This window comes from Harpia harpyja, chromosome 21 (genome assembly GCF_026419915.1).
Source record: "Harpia harpyja isolate bHarHar1 chromosome 21, bHarHar1 primary haplotype, whole genome shotgun sequence".
Lineage (NCBI taxonomy): Eukaryota > Metazoa > Chordata > Aves > Accipitriformes > Accipitridae > Harpia > Harpia harpyja.
Window position 1 is genome coordinate 18038940 of NC_068960.1, and position 22474 is coordinate 18061413.

Consider the following 22474-nt stretch of genomic DNA (forward strand, 5'->3'; position numbering starts at 1 on the left):
CTCAGGGAAGGACCCGCCGGGCCCGGGCGTGAGGCGAGGCGACGGCTCAGCGCCGCAGTTGGTGTAACCCGGTGGGGAGCCTCCGTGCTGGGCCTTCGGTGGTCCCCTGTCTGCTGGAGGGGTGACGAGCGAAGGCGGCTGGTGTCGTCGTCATCCGCAGCCCTCGGAAGAGCCTTTAACGTGAACGAGGGCAGCGTCTGCATCACCGGCCTCCAGGTCGTCCCGGGTGAAGGGCGTGCGTGGGCTTAAATGGAGGCAGGAGGTACGGACGGAGCCCGGTGAGGCTGGAGCTCGCCTTTCCCGGGTCCCGATCCGCTGGGAACAGAGCATCTCGGCAGTGCCGCTGGAAGCCCGCATCCCCTCTCTTTGTTCTCCATCAATAACACGTTGAGGTTTGTCCGAACAGCTACCGTGCATAAGGGACCAGTAGCGAGATCCTGGGATCTCAAGCTGCTCCTTGCCCCACTCGCCGCTGAGGGTCCCTGCGTGGGCTTGCTGGCACTGCGCCGAGGATGGAGTACCTCACTCAGCACGGGTTTGACAATCCTGAATGCCCTTTTTTTTTCTCCTTTCCATTGCTTTGTGCCATGGTGAGCTTGTGTTTCCTTGCAGCAGATCAGATGCAATGTAATTTGAAGCTGCCTGGTATGACCCAAAATGGAGAGAGCTCTAGCAGGGGATGGAAATTAATTTGTTGACGTTTTGTACATTGGCCTGTGCTGGCATTGCTACAAGAAAAAAGATTTTTTTAAGGCATGTAGGTATTGTTAGGAAGTTTCTATGTGCTTACCCAGGAGATCTGCTTTAATTCTCTAGCTGTAGCCGCTGTGTGTGTATTAAAATGGCATGACAAAGCAAATCGTCATGTGTGAAGGAGTGTTTTAGTGGAGGAGGGTTTTTTTTTTATCTCTGTCCTCATGGTAAAAGCACCTCTTAAAGATAAAATAGAGGCATTTCTTTTAGAAAATACCCCTGTAAAGTGGAGATACGCAACTTCTTTGTCAGATGGTTGCTGGTAAGGGGCACTGTGCATGCAGACGGCATTGCTTAGTGCCTCATTGAGTGATTAACCAGGTAGCGTCATGGCACTGGGAGGGAGTCACAAGATCATCTCGGCAACGTGCTCCTGCACCCGCCGGGTGAGAGAAGTTTTATTCAGCATAAAGCCTCAGACTTTCATCTTCCTGCTGTGGTCCGGGTGCTTTGTGCCACTGTGCGTCGTCGTCTCCCCCCCCCCCCCCGCCGTTGCTGTTGCCGGCAGAGAAAGCAGAAGCAGACGGTCTGTTCACATCAGTGTGCGAGTCACTCACTCTGTGGAGGCTCACAGACCCTGTACGTGATGGCCATCGCTTCGGGGCACGGTGGGAGCTTACCAGGGGACTGTTCACCTTAGCATACCTCTCCCTGCGCATTTGGTATGGAGCAGCCCAAGTACATGGGAAATAAGGGCAGGCAGACCGTGTGTGTGTGGCAGGGGACATGGCAGGCGGGTCCGGCATTTGTTTGTGCTGGCAGTGTGTGCAGCTTAGCCCAGACCTGCTGCTCCGGCCCTGTGCAGCGCCTTGTGCCTTGATTCTGACATGGGAATTGTGCCAGAGCTTCAAAGGTGCGACAATAAGCCTGTTGAAGTGCTTTGAGATCTTTGCCTGAGGAGTGGTTGCAAACTGTTAAGGTCTCTCTTAAATTGAAGCAGGACATCCAGGGAGGTTTTGTGCTACTAAAAGCTGTCTGTTTGTGTGGACGCAGCTTAGAAGTCTGCAGGCTTCTTGCCTTGGCTGTCCCTTTAAAGTCGCTTGTTCCTTCCCACTGAGCACAGCTACCAGTAATGCTGTCCATGCTGAAATTCACTATGCTTTTTAGATACATCTATCTTCAGCAAGATACTTGTATAGCTTGCTCTTGGCGTGCAGAACAACTGTCACTTGGTACAGCAAGCGCTGAACACCCTGGTGAGGTTGATGTGACAATGGCTCAGCCAATAGGTAATGGCCACTCCAGGGAATGCAGCCTGGTACCTTTTGCAGAGGCAACCCAAAAGAGAAGTAGTAATGTTTGTGATGCCTCTGTGTGCAAGAGGACTTATTACGAGCCTGCAGCTTAGAAAAGCAAGAGGGCACTCTGACTGTGAAGGAGAAGGGGTTGGTGATGGGGTCTGTAAGCTCCCAGCAGATGTGCAGAGTAATAAAGGGAAGAGTTCTGGGGAAGCTTCTTGACCTATTTTGTTTTAAGCAGATGTAACTTGGGCCAAAAAGGGGTCTTTTGAAAAATAGAAATCCAGCTCAGGTGAAAGTTAAAGGATAGGAACATCACCAGGTGGGTAAAATGGTGTTAAGATGACTAAAAGGAAACTTCAAGATGTAAACAAAGGTTGTACTACAACTGGAACTGGGAAGCTTGCAAGAGAGATTCCAGGATGTGATGGCTCATGAAGGTATCGGGTAGCAATCGGCAGGGAGTTAACGAGGAGCAAATTCCAGTCCTCTTACTGTCCCTCTTGCCCAGCAAGAGGAGGATGTACTTGCTTCCTTTTCTTCTCCCCCTCCTTCCTCCTGGCTTCTGCCCACATGGGTGGATGCATGGAGGATATGCATGGGGTGGTGGTGGAACAAACAGCTAAATTTAAGCATGGTAAGTCATTGCAGCCAGCTGATTCATGTGAGGGTTCAGAGAGGGTTGAAGGGTTAAGGAAAGTGTGTGTGTGTATATAACCACATGTACCGGGGAGCTGGAGAGCAGCAAGTGTTGTCTTTAGCGTTCAGTAAAACACCAGAGGCGTTTATGGGCTACTGAGCTCAGTGCTGTCAGATTATTTGGCTGAAATGATTATTAGCTAAATGTCAAAGAAAAGAGACCAACTGGCATTTATTCCATAAAAATGGCATGATTGTGAATGTGTTAGGATTTTTTTTTTTCTCTGCATGATGAAAACCATGGGTAGAAAAATTGGGGGGGGGTGGTTTGGTTTTTTGCTTAAGTAGCTTTGTTTGTCAAAAGACTGCCTTAAAAAGAGCTTCATGGTTGTAGTATTGGCAGTGAAGTGCTGGTATGAACTAGAAGAGATCAAGGCATGGAAATCTAAAGACAGTTTGTTCTTTTCTGAAATGATAACAGTTGATAGGGATTGAGGCTATTGCCAGTACCTTCATATTAAAAGGTGTATGGAAAGGATGATGCTGAGGTCCCATCAGCTGGGAATGACACTCCCTAGATAGGGGTAGCCTTGAGCAGAGAAGATACAGCCATGTGACGCTCCTCCAGCAATCTGTAACGGGTGGATGTTTGTCGAACACGGACTATTGTGCCACTTGAAAAGCCTGCTAGGACCGTTATATGCTCCGTGGACTTGTAAACAAGATGCAGGGCAGAGAGGTCTTGAGGGCGACTTGACTTTTCATGCAAAACCTCTGGACCACTCACTAGTAGCATGTGAGGTGGTTTATAACAGTGGTGTATTTTTATTGTCTCCTTTCTCTCTCCTTTATCACTACGCTTCACCAGGGATCTGATGCTCCCTTGGAGCTGCTGTGCGTGCTGTAGCAGCAAAAGGGGTTCCCACTGGCTGGTACCAAAGACTGGAGTAAGGTTGGTTTAGACAGCGAGTTGGGAGGTAGAGGCACACTTGACAACTTTTATCACCCTGTAAAGCGAGAAGGGTTGTGTCTTGCAGTTCTGTGGGTTATACAGAATCTAAGGCCATTGTGCAATATTTTTAAAACAGCAAATACATAATTTGTCTTGCTGCTTGTACAGTTGCGCTGTGTCTGTCCGATTGTGGTGACAAAGGCCAAGCCTTTTCTCACTACATTTGTTACTAGCTAGAAATGCAGGGTCGTGTTGGGGTGGAGGAGAACCGAGTGTTTGTAAGGCATGAGGAGAAGCTATCCTGCTGGCATCTCGGAGGGTTTTTTTTTCCTTTTTTTGTTTTGATCTAGAAGACAGTTGGAGGTGGAAGAGCCTCTTGCACCACATGATCTCGCTGCTTCTGCTCAATTAGGAGAAGTCCCAGAGTTTGTCTAACCTATTTTCAAACGCTCCAAGCTCTATGGCATCTCTGCCCTCTGTGCTCTGACAGAGATCTTCATTTTTTTTTTTTTTCCTGATGATCAGTTCAAGCTTCATTTCAATGTGCTTTGTTTCACTTTCTTTAACATTTACATCCTTCAAGTATCTGTGCTTGACTACCAGCCTTCCTCTGCCCCCACATCAGCTAATCCTCAGCTGAGCTCTCCATATTGAGCTTTAAACTTTTCCTTGCATGATGGTTTCTGAAGCTTTTTATCAGGTTTGTTGTGCTTTTCTGACCTCCCACCACCTTTTCAGCTTCTTGTAATGAGGTGCCTAGCCTGAGCTGAGTGCTGCAGAAGAAATCGCATTTTGGGGGTAGCAGATGTCACTCCAGACAGTGGCTGCAGAGAACCGTGGGGTTTATTTTTGTTTTTAAATAGAACAATCCACAAGATTTGGCAATTACTTTCTGGAATGAAGTCTGGATAGTGTCAAACTACAGCTTTTTAGTGCTCCCCCCCCCCCCCCCCCCCCCCCCCCCCAGTGAATCCAGGCTTGCTTTTCCTGCTCACCTCTGGATCACTTGGGAATTGCACACAGACCCTGGATCAAATGCTTCTTACCTCCAGCATAGTCCTCTCTTGGAGTTGCTGACATTGCATCTGATCTTGGATGTCCTCCCTATTCCCCTTAAGTCTTTTCCTGCTTCCCTCTGAAATCTAATAGTTTGGATCACTGTTGTGAGGAAACCTCAAATTTTTTTTTTTTTAATTTTTTGAGAGTTCTTACACCCTTTGAGCAGAGGAAATACAGGCTTTGCTTATAAAGAGATTTCTAAAATTATCTTGCATAGGTTCGCAGGCCATGTAAATGTGAGTGAAGCTTAAATTGCTTCCGTGTTGCTGCTGCTGTACCTTTCGGAGGCTTTAATTGCTGTTTAACTTTGGTGTCTGCTATTGAGAGTGGAGCTGGGATGGCAGTGAGGGTGATACTGTGGGTGTATAATAGGTTTGAGCATGCCTGTGGACACGCATGTGTATTTTGGAAGAGGAACGAATCTGAAATATTTTGCTTGCTTTGACCAAGGGCCCAGTTTTTCACCATAAAAATTCATGGCAAAGCTCCCGTTCATTTTGCTGGTTCAGGCGTGAGCCCTTCCTCACCTCAAATAGCAGGCTGGCTTGGCTGGGCGCAGACCGCAGGGCTCAGTCTGCCTCTGCCCGCCTCCCTCTTCAAAGGATGTTTTATCATCATTAATAACACATCTGTATTCTGTGGGAGCTTGAAGATGGGAGTTTTTCTTTCTCCCTCTGAGACGAAAACACTTCCAAGCCAACATATTTTGTGTAATGTATTTTGGGTGAGGTGGTTGCTGGTTAGCTGAAAATGGAATTTGCAAAGAAGTTTATTCATTTGTAAATGTCCCAGAGACTCCAATAAAGAGATTACTTCTGTGCTCCTGGGTTTTTGCTTCTCCTGCTAAGTTTTGGCTTTAAGCTTCTTGAAGGCGTCCATTCTCGGAGTGGCTGGGAAGGGTTAGGAGCATATCATACCATAAACAGATCTTTTTGATGATAAGTTTCATACTTATGTTTGTGGCCGTAATCAGATTGATGGCTTATCCGGGCTGGATCAAGTCTGGCAGGAGCGTGAATACTCAAAGGCATGGTTTGTCTGCATGGGCTGTGAGGAGGGTAGCGATGGTAATTTTATCCCAGCTACCAGTTTATTTAAGAAACCTTTTTATTCTTCCTTTCTCCTTCAGACTGAGAATACAGCTATTGCTAAGTGGGGTGTTGATTTATTTTAATTATAGATTTTGATAAAAGTTAGATGTGTTCCTCTGGAATTTGAGATCATTTCTGCAAATAAAGAAATGTTCTCCCCACTGCTTCCCAGAAGAAAGAAGAAGCATCAGTTCCACCTTTGTACAGTTGGCAAATGCTGTGGGCAAGGAGGCAAACACAGGATCTCCAGGGAAGTGGGGTGTAGATGCAGCACCCAGTAATCCCCATCTGTGATGCCAGTTTGTACTGGGTGAGCACTGCCAAGGCTGGGTCAGGAGCCCTAGCAGGGGAAAAGGACCCCATCTAAAGGTTTTCAGTGTTGTGATTTTTTTTTTTTTTAATTATTTGTTAAAAATGCTTGAAAGGCTTTTTCTTGGGGTGGTTTGTTTGTTTGTTTGTTTTTATGCAATAAAAATTCTTCCAAAGTTTTGCTTAACGTTTGCCACACGGGGTGGGGCAGCTCTCTCTAAGATAGAGGTGGATTCATGAGATGCTTTCTCCCTTCTCAGGAGCAGGATATTTTCTCAGGCTATGACTAATAAAACCTGGATTGGGGTCATCATAATTAACTGACTGGAATATGATACTGCACCACAACATGGTGATTTGGCTCTTTCAGAGTAATTTCGACCTGGTATTGCTTATAACTGAACGCTCTCAAAGCATTTCAGAGTTGCTTATATCATTATGTAACTCAATACAGCCAGTAATTGATAGTCATTACAACAATTGCCTACATAATTTCCCTCAATTTTATTCTTGTTTTGACTTTTGTTTGCTGCTTGTTGTCAGATGAGATCTGCTTTGAACTCAGACTTTTTTTTTTCTTTCTGGCTTTTGATTTTGCAAAACAAATGACTTCCCATTAGCCGCAGCCTACAGCTCTGCTTGGCCAGGGTGATCTGCTTCTGCTGGGCCACCCTTGGCTTCCCCTCTGCCCTGGGACCATTGGGTTCCCAGCACTAAAAAGCTGCTGGTATGGTCCCTGTGAGAGCCGGCAACGGGATGGGGGTGGACCACGGCTTGCTTTTCCCTATTTCTCCTCCCTGGCTCCATCCTTCCAAAATCCTGCTTGGGTTTCTGGTATAGGGCATAGGACTGGTTCCCCCACGTGAGCCTGGAGTGAGCAATGCCAGCCTTTCCCTCCGCTTGTTTGCTTAAATTCAAACATCCGTGGAAAATGTGGGTACAATGCTGCCAGACTAGTTTTGGTGAGCTGCTTAGAAGCAGTGGTGCTTCTCTGGTGGCACGTTTTACCTGGCGTGCTGCGGTCAGGGGAGCATGGTGCCGGTTAGGGGTGCGGCAGAAAGCGAGCTCCAACAACTTGAAGCTTAAAATGCCATCTGACTCATCGGGTTTGAGCCAGTGGTTTGGCAGGAAGGCGCGTTCACGGGGATGAATAGGATTAGGTAGTGATTTGAGATCTTGCTACTGTGTTCACATTGTGAAATGTGCCTGCTGATACAGATAGTGAATTTGTCCTTGGGGAATTCTGCATTTTGTACTTTTAATGACTCTTGCACTCCCACATGCCAACAGCATTTCCACCTCCTGTCGGACTATAATGCATGTTCTCAGTGCTGCATTAAGCTGCCTGGAGCTGCTCTCCTGACGGTGCTTTTTTGTGACATCTGCAGTACAGCTGTTTGCTGAACTAGTCAAACCAAGTCTGCAAGACAGTCATGCTTCTTTAGCTGTTCAAGTCCGGCAGACCGCCCCCCCCCCCCTCCCCGCCCAAAGCCCCTCTCAGCCTTCATTTTCCACTTCAAAAGCATTGCATCTTTCATTCCCCTTTCAAATCATCTTTAAGAGGATGCTTCTGCCTAGAGGAGGTCCGTGCTGAGCTGTAGCATTGCTGGGGGCAGCAGGGCTGTGATGCCCTGTGCATTGCTGGTGATGCAGGTGGAGGCAGGTCCATGTGTGGCTGGGTTGTGTGACGATGGCAGAGCGTGTGTGGGATGCTGCTGAAGGCTGGTGCTTGCCAATGGTGCTGCTGAGCTATAGCTCCAGGTCTGAGGCTTCCCAGCAGAGACAGGACTTTATCTGAACACAGCGGGAGAGAGACGTCACGGATTTCATAAGGCATAAAAATCACTATTTCTTAATAACCTTGTGTCTTTCTGTTTAGTAGCAGGAAGATACTGGAATACCTAGAGGCCCAAAGGGAGCTCATCATCCGTATGCGTAGTGGAGGGGTCACAGTTCATATCAGTGGTGCCTGGCTTCCCTGGTTTTGGGAACCCAAAGCATCCAAGCCCAAGGAATAGTCCTGAAGATGTAATGGGGCAGCGCAAATGCCAGCTTGGGCTTTCTGCATTGCTCAGAGTTGGACAGAAATTGTCTCTTCTTCCTAAACCTTGATTCGTGATGAGATTTCCCCTTGTCTGTAGAGTCTCTGCTGGAGTTGGTACAGGTCAGAGAGTAAGTTATTAACGGCCTTGTGGGTTGGGGGGGAGGAGGGAAGGGAAGAGGAAGAAACATGACTGAAGGCAACCTTGGGGACAGCTTCCTCCCAAACTGCTGCTACCACCAAGCTCGAGTGGATGGTGTTTGCTCCACAGGGGAAGAGCAGGCTGAAAGTGAGTTTAAGCAGAACTCAAAGAAAATCAATGCCACGTAAGTGGTGGTAGGTGCTTCCGTAGTACGCTGCTGTTGTGGTTTTGGGCCTGGGCTGGGGTTTTTCTCAATGGAGGTGAGGAGGTGAGAGCCCTGGCAAGCAGCCACGCAGCAGGAGCACTGCTAGCCCCTCGCCTCCCAGCTGTGGGTCTGGGATGGGGCTCTGCTGCTGCTGGAGTGAGGCTTCCTTGCAGCTGTGAACATCCTAGGGTCGATGCCTGCTTTAGTCCTGGTTTTGGTCAGGGTCTTTCCCCTCTCTAGGGAGAAAACTGCTCTTAAAGCAGAGTCGTGTGGAGGCTGCTTGGGAGAAGGGGTTCAGGCTGCCTGGTGCTCGGAATGCTCCGAGCACTGCTTCTCCCTGGCCAGCTCCTCATATTGTAACAGTAAAATCTCCTTTTAATAGAAGGAAATACCAGTGATACCAAGCTGATGAATTTGCTTGCTGAGTGTTTTCTTACTTGAGGTGACTAATTAAGCTGAAGCAAGCAATTGGGTGGCAGTGGTATTTGATGCAAGTTTGAGTGCTTGCTTAAATGACACCAGTTCTGGTGTTGCCTGCATGGATCCTGGCTCTGGTGTGTCCCCAGCACTGCAGAGGCCACTGGGGTCCTGGCATGGGACAATGACAGCTCTGGGGATGACCTGTGGTGCTGTACGGGAAGAGCAGTGCTGCCATCCGTGTTACAAGGGTTGGGTACAGCTGGTGGCCAGGCTTTGTTTGCAGGCTGAATGTCCCTCTGTTAGGTTACCTTGTGAGCAGCCTGGTAGTCTCCTGATTTTTTTTTTTTTTTTTTTTTTAATAATACATTGTAGCTCTTCAGAAAAAAGAGCTACTGTTCCCTCTGTTATAGTATCCCTTGGTGAAATACCAGTAGAATACACTTGAGTTTGAGTCACTGCTGTTTCTGGAAGGGGTTTTTAGCTTGCAAACTGCTGGGCTGTTCCTGCTTACTCCTCTCCCCCGAGAAGGAGTAAAACCGAAGGGAGAGGACCTGGTGCTGGGAGCTGTGTAATCTGGCAAGACTCAGCGGAGCCGACTGCCGACAGCCCTGTGGAAAATCCATTTGCCGGAGTCCAATAGGAAACTGGGCTCAAGCAAAATGTGCAGGAGGTAAAAGGAGCCCAAACCAACAGTTTTTAGAGAACAGAAGCTGTCAAGGGCAGGAAACAAATGGGGAGCATTTGCTGTGGTGGGGCGCAGGGCACGGCACAGGACTGGGATCCATGCGGCCGCTCCGTGGTTCTGTGGTCCTGAGCAAATGCGGCATGAAAAGGGGGGCTGCTTGAGGGGCCCTTCTGCTTGTGGAAGGTATAGCTGAATTGAAAGTGAAACTCTTCTAATGGGAAAATAACGTTCAGTTCCACTTTGGCTTTAAAAGCTGATCAGGACATTGTGGCTTTTGCTGCTCCCTTTGGCTGTGGAGGGATTAAAAGGCATCTGTTGCCTCCCTTTTGCATGGCCACATTCCTTATTTTTTCCAGGGCTGTGGCACTTCTTCGCCCTGCTCACTGTGTGTGCATGAGGAGACTACAGCTGGGGGAAAAAAAGTAAAATTTGGATATCGTTGTGGAATTTTTTTTCCTATGCCTGCTAAATCAACGCAGCAACTAGCTAATCCTCTCCTGACTACTTGGAGCTCTGGGACTACTGTGCTGGCAGGAGCGCAGCAGAAGGATACAAAGAGCAGAAGCAAGGCTTGTGGAAGGCTACTTGCCCTGAAAAGTCCAAGGGAAATGCCGGAGACCTTGGTGTGCAACAGGGAACTCGCTCTGGGGCTTTGTGCTGCATCTCTTCAGGCTTTGTGGAGCATCCATCCCTTGGTGGCATCATGGCTGCAGGCTGACAGCATGGGTGGCGTGGCAGAGATGTAGCGGATGATGGAGGGATGCTGGTAGGAGAAGTAGGACTGAAAGCCCAGAGTGCAGAGGCAGATCCCCTGTGAAGGGCGGGTGATGGCTGCCAGCCTGGCGGAGACCTGCAAAGTCGTGGTGGAGCATGGGGAGGAGAATCCAGACCTCTTGCTGCTCCTCTGCTTGGAGGAGCTGATAGGTGCTAGGCATGTGGTGGGTGCTGGAGAAGCATTAACATTGTCATGGTGGGTTTTTTTGTTGTTGTGATGAGGCTTGTATGCCCGGTGCTTACAATCCCACCCTGAAGTCCTGGGCTTCCCAAGCTATGCATGGCATCTCAGCCTCTTTTCCCTCCTTCTGAGAATCTACCTCTGAGCCTAGAAACTGTTCTGGGCTTTTTTTTTCCCCCCCTCCGGCACACCTGCTTTGTGTACGTGCCTTTGCACAAACAGTCCTTTCTGAAGGCTGCGTGAAGTGTTGCCAAAAGGAGGGAAATAATTTGAAGCAGTTCTAAAAAAGAAATCAGTCTTTATGCTTTGCTGGTCTCTGAATCACACTTGTTTGTATTGTGATAAACTTAGTTTTGACAGGGTGGCAGGCTCAGTCTGGCTGGGAAAGGCGAGTTAGTTCTCTTGTGCTGGGCTCTCTAATATTTAGCTGCCTGGTCGGGGATGGGTTTGTGTCTTGCACTCACCTGGGCTTCACCTCTGCAGCCCGAGAAGCTTCTTGTGCTCACCAGATTCCCAGGGTTTGCAAGTTGAGAGATGCAACTATCTGGCTCCTGCTTTCATGGCTTGCTTGTTTGTGTGTTGGCAGTAATGGATTTCTCCTGTTTCTGGTTATTATGATCTTGTTTTAGAGATTATAGCATGTAAATCATATTTTGGAGAGGGTGAGTTAGTAAAAGCAAGTCCTGAGCTAGCGAGAGGATTTATTCTGGGATATGCCATGGGATTTTTTGCGCTGCTTTCTAACCTGGTTGGGAGGAAACAGAAGCAAAAGCTGCAGTCCTGGATTTATAAGCCCAGACAGTCTGTTCTGTAACCAAACAGCCCCCGTCACAGAAATACCTGGGTTTGTTGCAGGGGACTTGACATAAAACGATACCAGGCACTGCAAAATGTGCAGTGTCTTAAAATGCCTCGTCCTCAGTGTGTGACCTCCTGGCATGTTTTATTGAGTTACTTCTTGTCTGTTCAGGTCAGCTCTGAAATCCTGAAATCCAGGCTTTCTGCCCTGGTTTTGTGCTCCGGCAGGATGCTGCGGTCCCGCCTTGAGCCTGGGGTGACTTTGGTTGTGGCGTTTGGTTCTTCCCCCAAGGGTGGCTCCAGCCTACATTAATGCATCTATTTTATGTAAGAAGTAACCTAGCACTAAACTTTTTATTTTGATCCAGTCTCCTGCCTCTGAGCTGTGTGTTTGGAAGGGTGAGAACAGGTTTCCCATGTCATTAGAGGAACAAAAGCTAAAAACAAAGCCTTCCATGTTTTGGAGGGTGGAGGAAGAAAACTTTTCAAGTTTCATTAAACAAATGAATATGTTTATAGTACAGTGTCGCTGCTGAAGCCTTTGAGCACTTAGGTAGTGACAGGAAATCTGGAACACTTGAGACAAACGCAGTTAAATTTGGATAAAACCATTTCAGTTAACTTATGTTCCTGTTAATGTTTTCAAACCATCCTTGAAGTTTTTTTCTTTAAATATGTTTTTACGGTTCAGTGACAACAATTGGTGGACAATTTGGAAATAGTCATACTTGAAGTTTGAGAACACACTTAAAAATAGGACAAAGCAAGGCTCCTGAAGCTGCGATGAGTATAGAGGTATTAAGGCTGCCTGCAGATAAGCCTTGGAGCTGGTAGGGTTACTCCAAAAAGGTCCTGTACTCATGCCTGTTACATAGTACAGACCAGAGGAATTTCTACCAGCAGGTAAAAAACCCAAACCTGCTGAATATGGGTAATCTGGGCTGGCAAAGACATCCTGCTGTTCAACTCTGCTATGCACCAAGGGTCTGGCTGGATGCACTGATTTGTTCTGGTTTCTTGTGAGGGTGGGCAGGAAGGGTCTGGGTCCTCAGGCTTTTTTGGCTGCCAGCTCTTTAAAACATATTCTGGCTCTTCTTCTTCCTGTTAAATTTTGAGTGTTGGAAGGAAAGTCTTTTCCTTTGCATACTCCCAATGCAGATGGCATTCAGTGGCTTTGGGAGGGAAATGCAGGAGCAAGTCTCCTCTGCATCAACTTTGGGCTTGTTCTTGGTTTATGGTTGACTTGGAGACTTCTTCCTTCCCCTTCCAAAAAGGGAAAGTCATAGTTTGCTGGGGAGGGAATTCTCTCCTGTTCATTATGTATTCGCATCTCTCTCCTCCGGTATTTCCTGTGCCTGCAGAAAGAGCCCGCTGACCCTGGGAGAGGCTGGCAAGTCGCATCGTGCCTTGGGGTTCAGGGCCAAAGCTGGCTGGGTGCAAGATAGGTGTAGAAACTGCCCCAAGGAGGTGACATGCATCAAAAGTTGATGACCTGCCAAGCAGCTTTTGTCTTGGATAAATAGGAGGAAGGAGGATTTGTTAGGCAAGTGGATGTGCTCAATGGTGAGGTTATAGTCTTCCTGGGCAGGTAGGAAAGGAGGGGAGCTTGTTCCCATTGGGCAACTTGCTCAGTTTGTTTCAAGGAAACAGCTGAGCTGCTGGGGCGGTTTCTCTCCCTTGGTTTGTGGGTGATCCCTTTCTCGTTCCAGTTCTTTAAATACTTGCAGGCTGATGGAGAACCACTGGAGGCTTATTCCTCTTTTGCCTTAAATAGTCAGTTTGATTATTTCTTCTGTAGCAGGAAGAGATGCGAATAAACCAGGCTGAATCTCTTTCTTTGTCTCCTTCTCAGAAAGATGTCTTGATTCTTGGTTTCAAGTACTAGACTGATTGCAGAGGGCCCTGCAGTTCCTGAAGTCTCTGGGACTGAAGTGACAGCAAGGACAGGTGAACTGATGTGGGAGGGATGTTGCAGAAAGCGTCTTCACTGAGTATTGCTGGTGGTGGACCTTTAAACAGAGACTTGACCAGACACAGTCTGCCTGCTCATCTCCTCTGGAGCTCCTGAAAAGGCTCAGAGAGCAACATGCTCACAGCAGCCCTGGATAAGTGCTGCCACTTGCGAAATAAATAATGCAGCTCTTGCACTGCTTACTCACAATTGACCGATGCTTCTCCCTGTAATGAGGTCTGCCCCCTTGAGGGTATTTTAAAGGTTAGTTAATTAGGTGTAATTGCAGCAGAATAGAAACCTGCTCTGAGGTTCTGCCTGCTTTCTGTAGTGCCAGATCCTTTAACAAATTACCAAGTCAGTTCCTATAAACGTTGCTGGAGCCAGTGTAATGCTGAGTTATCAGCCTTCCACTCAGCCTGCTTATGTTGATGAAGCCACAGAAGTGAAGTGCTGGAAAGGGTGTTCCTGGCTTTAGGATCAGTGCAGCCGTGCTTCAGATCACAGCAGCGTTCTGGGAAATACATTGCATGAAGCAACATTAAGTTATGCTCACACTGTCGGCATGTCAATGCTTTCTCAGCACCCAGCACAGGGGGTAGATGTGGTCTTAGCCCAGACAAATGCTGCATTAACAGGGATCAATTCATTTCAGCTGATCACGTTGCAACCCATTGATTTAGTGACTGTGTGATCTAAAGAGAACGGTTGTATAGGGACAGCTATGTCTTTGGCAAGTTGCATGGCTGCTCCGGTATTCGGCTGCAGGAGGTTCAGCAGTTCCAGCACGTTTGCACATTTCCCAAAGATTGAAAAATACAACTACTCTGACTTCTATAATTAGTATTTAAATTTTTTTTTTTTCTTGAAAGTGTGGGTTTAGCCTTGAGACACAAGGTGGGTTTTTACAAACAAATGAGTATGTTGGCTCGTACCCTTCTGTTAAATGCAGAGGGTAGAGATGCTGCAGCCACCTTTGCATAATCATGAGAGATTTTTACATTGCATGTGCTTGCTCTGTTAAATTCCTCTGTACCACTTCAGGCCAAAGATCTGGCTAAACATAAAGAGGAGAGCATCTGGCATGAGCCTGCTCCTGCACTTTAGAGTATTGCTAGCTAAAAATCCCCTCTATTTGGCAGTTATGCCAGTGTGGCACTCAGCTTTCTCTCTGCTTGAGTTCAGGGATTGTGTGACTTACAATACTGTTATTCCCACAAAGATAAAAGATGTTCAGAGCAGATTTGGGCTTCTTGCAGACAGAAGAAGGTAGTCAGAGTTATGTGAGAGGTGCCTGGATTTTCATGTCCTGTCTCAGTCAAGCAGGCCTTGTGGGCCTGTGTATACCCAGAATTGGTCTGGACCTGCTTATTCAATTACATGCGTTTCCTATGTTTAAAGCTCCAAGATCCACTGGATTTTAGGACATTTTTGGTCCTCTGTTTTGCTTGAAACTCCCCAAGCTGTAAATTGGCAGAGAAAGTGTGCTGGCACATGCAGTGGCTGCTGGCTGGCAGGGGTCTGCTCCTGCCGTCCCTTTGTTGTCCCTTCTTGAGACCCTTCTTACTGGCAGTATGAAGTAGGCAAACCTGGTACTGCTGGACACAGCAGGCTGTCTGCAAACAGGGCCTTGTAAAACAGACTCTGCTACAATCCAAAGACTTCAGATGAGGAGAGTTAGTTTGAGTAGCCTTTTTTAAGGCCAAACAGAAGATAAAGTCTGGCTTTGGGCATGTTTAACATAGCGTGGAGCCTTGCACCAAGCTGGGCAGAGATCCAAGCAGCAGAACGTGCGGGCAAAGGGGAGCGCGGTCCAGCTGGTGAAAATGGAAAGCAGAGGCTGATAGAAAAAGCTCACATTGGATTAAGAGTGAAATTTTATTTTCTGTTTGTACTACTTCAGAGTTCGTGTTCAAGATGAACGTACAGATGCATGGGGAACGATGTCTGCATGTGCTGTGCTTGATCGTGCAAAGCTGATTAAACAGCTACATAAATGTTTGGAAACCTTGCTGGCCTGTTAACAGTGATGGTGAAAAGCTGCAGTTACTTGCTTCCCCTCAAGCATGCCTGGGTCCTTGCCCACTGAAGGGGTGGCTGCTTTCTTTCCATAGACTTTCCTCAAAGGCACTGGGTGAAAACTGGCCGTTTGGAAGCTGATGCTGAAACTGCAGCTTGTCTAGTGTGGATCCTGCTTCCTTGCCTGGTCCTGCCTTGCTCTGTGTTTAAATTTGACCATGAAGGCTCCCATTTCTTCTGGAGGGCAAGAGAAGAGACAAGGGTAAGGTCCTTAAACCTGTTAGTCTCCTGTAATATTCCATTCAGGAGAGAAAAAATTCCTATTGATAGTTTGGGAAGAGGTGGTCGTCAGAAGTGCATAGGACAGTTGTGGGTTTGTAGGAGGGGGCTGTGTAGGTGTCAGGCGCCCAAGGCGTTTGTTCTCATTTCATCCCGCTGTAGTGGAGCTCTGCTCCTTTTGAGCGTTACAGTGGGATGGTCTTTCCCTGCCCCGGTCCCTGCCTTGGAGCCTGCTGACAACTACATGTTCATGTTGAGGGAGCTTGTGTGCGCAGCCCAGCTTGCCGAGCCCAGCAGTCAGCGGCAGAGGGGCCGGGAGCTGGAGCCAGCCAGGATGTACACGTGAAACCACGTAATTTTCTTTGCCCACCACAACCTTGTTGTTGGAATGCTTGCCTGAGGTGGGGTACCCAACCCGCCCCTGTGGTGAGCAGTTGCTTTCAAAGCTCTGGTTTGAGTGCCTCAATACTCACTTTTTAGGCTAAACCTTTGCCTTTCTATAGAAATAGTTTTTAATAAGTGAAATGCAAATGTGTTTTGAACTGCTTGCAGGTAGCTGCTGCTTTTTACAACAGTCCCCAGCCAGCACTGGCTGCTGTCATCAGGTCAAAGTATGGCAACAAGTTCCCTGGTGAAGGTCTTCCTCTGGTGGTTGTGTTAGCAGTTCATCTGATGTTGCAGGCTAAAATCAAGGCCCAGCCAGCAATAAGCACGCTGTGTCACCCAGTCAGAATCTGGACTGGGCTTACTGGTTTTGTGGACTTTTTCCTGGATGGGCTGGTCTGTCCCTGTTGATTGCTCAAGCGGCCAAAACACGCCAAGCCAGATGCTCAGTTCAACCAGAGTCTTGGTAAGTCTCTGGCATGTTGTTCCTTATCTGGACAGGTCTCTTGGTGTCTTTCTAACAGCTCTCTGGGTCCTCTAGGTCTCTAACATCTCTCTAGGTTCTTTTTGCACATAATCCATGTGGTTGGTCCCTTTGGGGGCCTGAGAGTAGAAGTCATCTGTTAAGCAGGCCAGATCTTCACTCTCGCTCAGTTTCCCATGACTTACCTTGGCGCTTGTCCTATTACTCAGAAGACTGAGACCACACGTTAAATCCTTTCTAAGGAAAGGAGGGAGCAACTTCAAGGCAAAAGCATCTGTCTTTGCTTATTGCAGCATATGCGAGACTGCAGGTGCACAAGTTCTCGGTGGGAACTGCAGCCTGCTTGCTGGCCTGCCTTGAGTATTTGGGGATATTTATCAGGAATATGTCAGCATTGATTCTTCTTTGTCTCCTTTGGATTTGCTTCCAGAGTATGTGTACAGTAAAGCAGGACTGAAATGCTGACTAATCACTCCCACTATGGTATCATCAAATAACTAGCTTGTGGTGTGAAGGGCAAGACGTGGCCCCGGTTGTGGCTAGGCTAGAAGCATCATCTGTGTGAGATACCTTACGACTGTAGGAGCTGAGCTCTGCTGGCTCTTCCTTGTGGGGTGCCTGACTGCTGTGGCCACTAGAAATCTCCCAACCTCATTTCACCCCTCAAAAGAATTTCTTTTTGGAAGCTGATTCAGCCTCAGTCTCTGCCAGAATATGAAGGAAAACTTCTGGCAGGCTCAGGGGTTACAAGGAGGGTGTTGCCTGGCCAGCACAGCCCTTGCTTCCTTCGGAGATCAATGCTTAACACAAGCACAGTGGATATTTTGTTCTGCTGAATCCATCTGCTATGTGGTGGAGACATGGAGCATCCATAAGGATAAGGAGAAAAGGCCTGGAGCTTCCTTTTCCTCCCACCTGCTTAACAGGTCTACTCACAGCTGGGGAATCCTTCACCTCCTGGAAAACCTCCTGGTGTGGCTGCCAAGCCTTTGTGTTAATTTGAATTTGGAGTTGTCACTGTTGGCTTAGCTGAGGCTCGAAATCACTTACTGAACTGATTTCACTGCATCGAAGCGAGGAAGCTCTTTTTCTGCCCCACACAGTGGGGAAGCTGTTAACAGCCGGTCCAGCAGTGCGGCGTGGTGCTGGCATATGTGCTCAGAAGTGACTTGGTCGGAGGGGGTTGTTAGAGGTGGGTGTTGGTTGGCAGCAAATCTTGTTGGTTTTGGAAGGTGAAATGCCCTGCCAGTGTGCAGAGCTCTTTAATACAGAAGAAGATGTGGTAGTGTGGTTGGTCAATGAGTAGTTCTTGTTCTGTTGTTGAGTTGCCAGATGACCTCCCTCCTCCTCCCCAGTCTGCTTCCCTCTCTGGGTCCCTTACCAGGAGAAATCCCTAATGGACTCGTGCCAGGAGCTTGTTCTGCCTTTGGTCTGGGCTGTGCCTCGTCCCCAGCACAGGGGTGAGCAGAGCCCCTTCAGCAGTTCTTGCCATCGGTTCTGGTTCTGCAGGCTTGTGTCTGTTTTCAGCTTAAGGTAGATTGACTGCAAGTAGTTTAAACCTATCGCTTTCCACCAGGATTTAAATCAGCTATTTAAACCACATTGTCCTCTTTGACTCTTTAATGCTTTGTATTTCTAGGTGCTCTTTCTTCAAGAAGAGTTTGTAACCAGCTACGCACACACACATTAAGTAAAACCTTTATTTTGAATATTTCTTGCTGACCAAAAAGCAGGAACCTCACTGTGACTGTGGCTTATATCTGCCTGTTTTTAGCTTAACATTGCAGTTTAGTAGTGTTAACTTTTGTGCTAATAGGAGTGCGGTGTTAACTACTCCACTCTTGCAGATTAGTCTTCAGCTAAAAACAACAAATCTGTGACTTCTGAACTGCTAAGATTTGCTTATCTAAAACAGTTTGAGCCATAATGCTTGGGGGTTTTCCCAACAGTCCTAATAAGGTAGGGTTTTTAGCCTAGTCATCAAAATGAAGACATGAAGAAAACAGGCAGTTACAACCCAGGAGCGAGATGCTGGAGCTGCTGTTGGCTGTTCTCAATGCGGGTGGCTCAGTGCCATGACAGCTCAGGTGTGAACAAGACAGTGGGCCACGGGAGGGGCATATCAGAGTAACGCCAAGGACCTCTGTTTGGCATTGTTCAAGATCTTGATGTACCCTGTCTTGAATAGTGTATGCAGTTCTGGCCTTCATCTTCCGAAAGGATGGGGGGGCTGGAGAGGGAGCAGGAAACATGATTAAAATGGCCAAGGGCCTGCAGCAGCTGCCTTGTAAGGGGAGGGTGGGCAGGCTGGGACCCCTCGGGGAGGAGAGTATGGTCCAGGGGGATTACAGTTGCACCTCACTGTGTCTTTTGGTGGTAGAACTGGGAGGCAGTTGATGAAATAGCAGAAAATAGGTGTAGAAGAGTTAGAAGGTGGCACTCCTGTGAGCAGGTAGTAAGCTTCTGGAGCTTGTGGCCCCAGAGGTGGTGGAGGCAGGTTCAGATGCTCATGGGCAGTAAAGCCCCCCCCCCCTCCCCCCAGCATCCCTGGCTCCATCACTGTGGGTGCTGGGAGATGCTGGGTGCTGGCCTGCAGGACACAGCCTCTGCCCTCCCCAGGCAGCTTCTCGTAGGGGCTGTGGGGACCAGGCAGGCACTGCTGGTGTTCTTGTTTTCTGTGTGTTGTGAGCTCTTCCGAGTGTCAGTTGCCACTCACACTCAGGCTGGTGATGTTGCCTCAATTGGTAATGGTCAGAGTTCTTTTTAAGCTTGGAGAGCAAATACAGGCAGGTTTGGGTCAGCACAGACATACTACCGTGGGCTTGAGCGTCATCAGTTGTGTGGCTTTTGTTTGCATCTGTAATGTCAGGGTTGTGAAGTTCTAAGAAACTTTTCCCCCTGCCCACAGCTTTATTTAAATACATAGGTGGCTCTTTTCCATAAACAAAATACTTGCCTGACTGCTCTATCTCTTTTGCACAAGCACCGGTGTGGGAGAGGTGCCTTGCTGGGGTATTGGCACAAGGGCTTGAAACCCTCCTTAGTCCTGAGAAGCTGCCTGCACTGCAGCAGTGTTGTGAGCAGCCCTGTCTCGTGTGTCCCATGTGTTGTCATGGCTGGATCTTTACAGAAACTATACTTTAGAGTGTGTCATGATAATCACTTATAGGCTTATCAAGTCTGATTAAATGTCACTTGCATTTCTGTTATCTATATACACAGATAGCAAATTAAGCTACGGTTTCTGAACTCAAGCTGCCAGATGCATTAACTGGAACCAACACATTCCTAAGAGTTGTTTTTATTAGTCTAAAATACCTTTGTTTAACATATAAGAAACCTGACTCACCCAAGTCAATGTGTGCCATGTGAGTTCAGCAGTTTTGTTATCTGCCTACCAAAAAAGTTCCCCAGAAAACTGGGAAAGATGCTTGTGTTGTCTTCTCCCTGTACATGATGGAGTAAGCCAGCAGACAGGCAAGCCTGTGCCATGCTGGGGCTTGGGAGTTTCTCTTGTGGCAACCCCCTAGAAGCACAGTTGAGTGTTTTTTATGGTCTCAGCCCTGTGGTTTCCTCCGTGCCAGCAGCGTGCTCACTGCTGCTGCGGGGAGGTGGGATGTCTGAAGCAGAGACATCTCCTGCCTCCCCGCAGTGTGTTCGAAACCATGTGGACGTGCAGGTGAACAGCTCTGAGTGTGTTGCAGATGTTATTTCTCCTGTATAAACACATACCTGGGTTTAAGAAAAACAAAACAAAAAGAAGGCAAACCCTGCTGATGTGTAATGAGTTAAGCAACTCTGAGCACCATGGTTGGGCTCAGTTGTCCTCCTCGCCCTTAGATGTTAAGTCTCTTCTTTGATGCAAGGTTTCCTTCCCTGGAAGGAGAGGTTTGGTGATTCACCATCTTTTTCCCCAAACCAAAACCGAGAGATTGCCTGAGTGAGTCAAAAGGCAACTGGTTGTGCTCATGGGAGCTGAACAAATCTAGCACTGCAGATCACCTGAAGACTTTGTCCTGTGTGTCAGCTCCGGAGGAGGAGAGGTCGATGTGTTTGGCAGGGCAAGGGCAGCTATTGAGTATGGAGCTAATTGTGCAATTCCTTTTCTCACGTCTTAGACCCTGCTTCCTCCTGGGCTTGTTTCTCAGCTGAAGACTGTGGCTCTAAAATAGACAGAGGTGCCTCAATATCTCTTAAAATGATGGTCTGCATTTTTTTTTAAAGCAGGAAAAAATACCTGATTTTCTCAGCTTGAGAAGCATCAGTGGTGTAAAGGGTTTTCTGAGGGGCAGGCTTGTGGCAGCCTGGAAGGAAGGAGCCAAATGCACCTTTTCGAAGACTTTGTTTGGACCATGAGGAATGACTGTGGTTTTGCCCTCAAACAGAAGCCTGTTCTGTTTGAAGAGCCCACATCATCCTCACCAGGTGTCACAAGTGTCCCTCGCTCCATGTGTGTGTCTGCTCTGGCACCCACATCCTAATCCTCACTAGCTGACATGATTCCTTCCCCCTTGGGCATTGTGTAATTGTGAAAATGTTTCAGTTATATGGCCTAAATTTGTAACGTGGAGCAGTTCATTATCACTGAATCCTCTTAACTGGGCCCTCCTACTGGGCAGTCTATTATTGAGTTTTCCCAGTTAAGATAGGACCTCTTTAAAAAACATAAAAATAAACAAATCCCTGGTGGAGAAGGACCATATTGCAAGAAATACTGCCCTAACCTATGTTTCAAGACTAAGCAATAGTTCTAGCACCAGCCAAGTACTAATTAACCCTTCTGTACTGATTACTTATGTTCCCTTCAAGGAGAACAGCCACAGTTTGATGTCAGTTTAAGAAATTCACTGCCCAAATCTTTTTCTTGTAAGGAGCTAAAATTTGTTACAAGGTGCTTCTCTGATGGAAGATACTGCCTTGTCTACCCAAAGGGCTCTATGGGTAACACTGCTTTTGTGGTTACAGGTAAAGGACCTAACAAAGTACCTCGATCCGAGCGGACTTGGAGTCATCAGCTTCGAAGATTTCCATCGGGGGATCAGAGCTATCAAAAATGGAGGTGAGTTTGCTGCTGTGCTTCAAGGGAAGAGAGGGAGACACCAAATTTAACGCCACAGGGGTTAACCGAGCTGAGAAGTCGCTTGATGAAAGCAAACTGTGTTTGGTTTTCTACTCTGTGTTGGGCAGAGAGGAAGGCGGAGAGGTTGGGTGCATTTAATAATAGAATTGAAAAAGGTAGTACAGCATTTGTGGTGGTGGTTGCATGTTTTCCTGTTTATCAGGAAATTACCTTCCTAAATGTATGTTGGAAATGGAAAAGCCATTGAGGGAAAATCCCTTCTGGTTTGGTGTATGCTCTCACCTATGGTTTTGTGGGGGTTTGCTGCTCTAATGGAGGAGCAACTCTTGGCTGACACGCTGCTGGAGATGTCTGTCTGCTGCAGAGTGTAATATCTTCCGGACACTGGGCATTAATGCATTTGCATTCACTCCAACTGTTTGGAGGATCAACATGTTTAGATGATTTCTAGCAAGAAGCACATTAAACAAGAGCTTTGAACTCACTGACTGGTAGATAATCTTTAAACATGCCCCCAAAACAGGCCTGTGACAATCCCCATGTTGCTCTTGATGGGCTTGTTGCAAGTACTTCCAGAGTAATAGCTTGGTGAAATGTGAACTATCTTTCTGGCTGGTTGGCATTTGAACTTCTTTGCTGAAGAAAAGATGTTGTTTTTTCAGTTTGGGGTTCATCTCTAATATGAGTGTTAGAGGGTCATTTTGGGGCGAGCGTGTTAAGGGCAGGGTGTGAAAAATATTGGAAGCCTCCTGCTGAGCCGATATAACTTTAAATGTGCAAATATGAATTACCTAGGACATTAATCAATTCTGTTCACAGCAATGCTTATTTTAAACTTCAGCATTGCTTTCATGCAACAATGAACATGCACTGGGTTGTCAGCCCTACACACTGAGCATGCTTTTGAACGCTGATACAAGCAAAGATGTGAAAAGACTGATTATTCCTACACAAACAATGTTGTTTCATGAGTAGAAAACCCTCAAAGCA

General features: G+C 47.4%; 1 protein-coding gene across 2 annotated transcripts in view; it reads left to right on the top strand.

Annotated features, from left to right (window-relative positions):
- The window catches only part of RAB11FIP3 (RAB11 family interacting protein 3), an 80681-nt gene that overhangs the window by 928 nt on the left and 57279 nt on the right, over positions 1 to 22474 (top strand). For both annotated transcript variants that reach the window (XM_052772862.1, XM_052772863.1), the window contains exon 2: positions 21370 to 21463. In XM_052772862.1, the coding sequence (XP_052628822.1) occupies positions 21370 to 21463 (94 nt within the window). The remainder of the gene's footprint in view (positions 1 to 21369; positions 21464 to 22474) is intronic.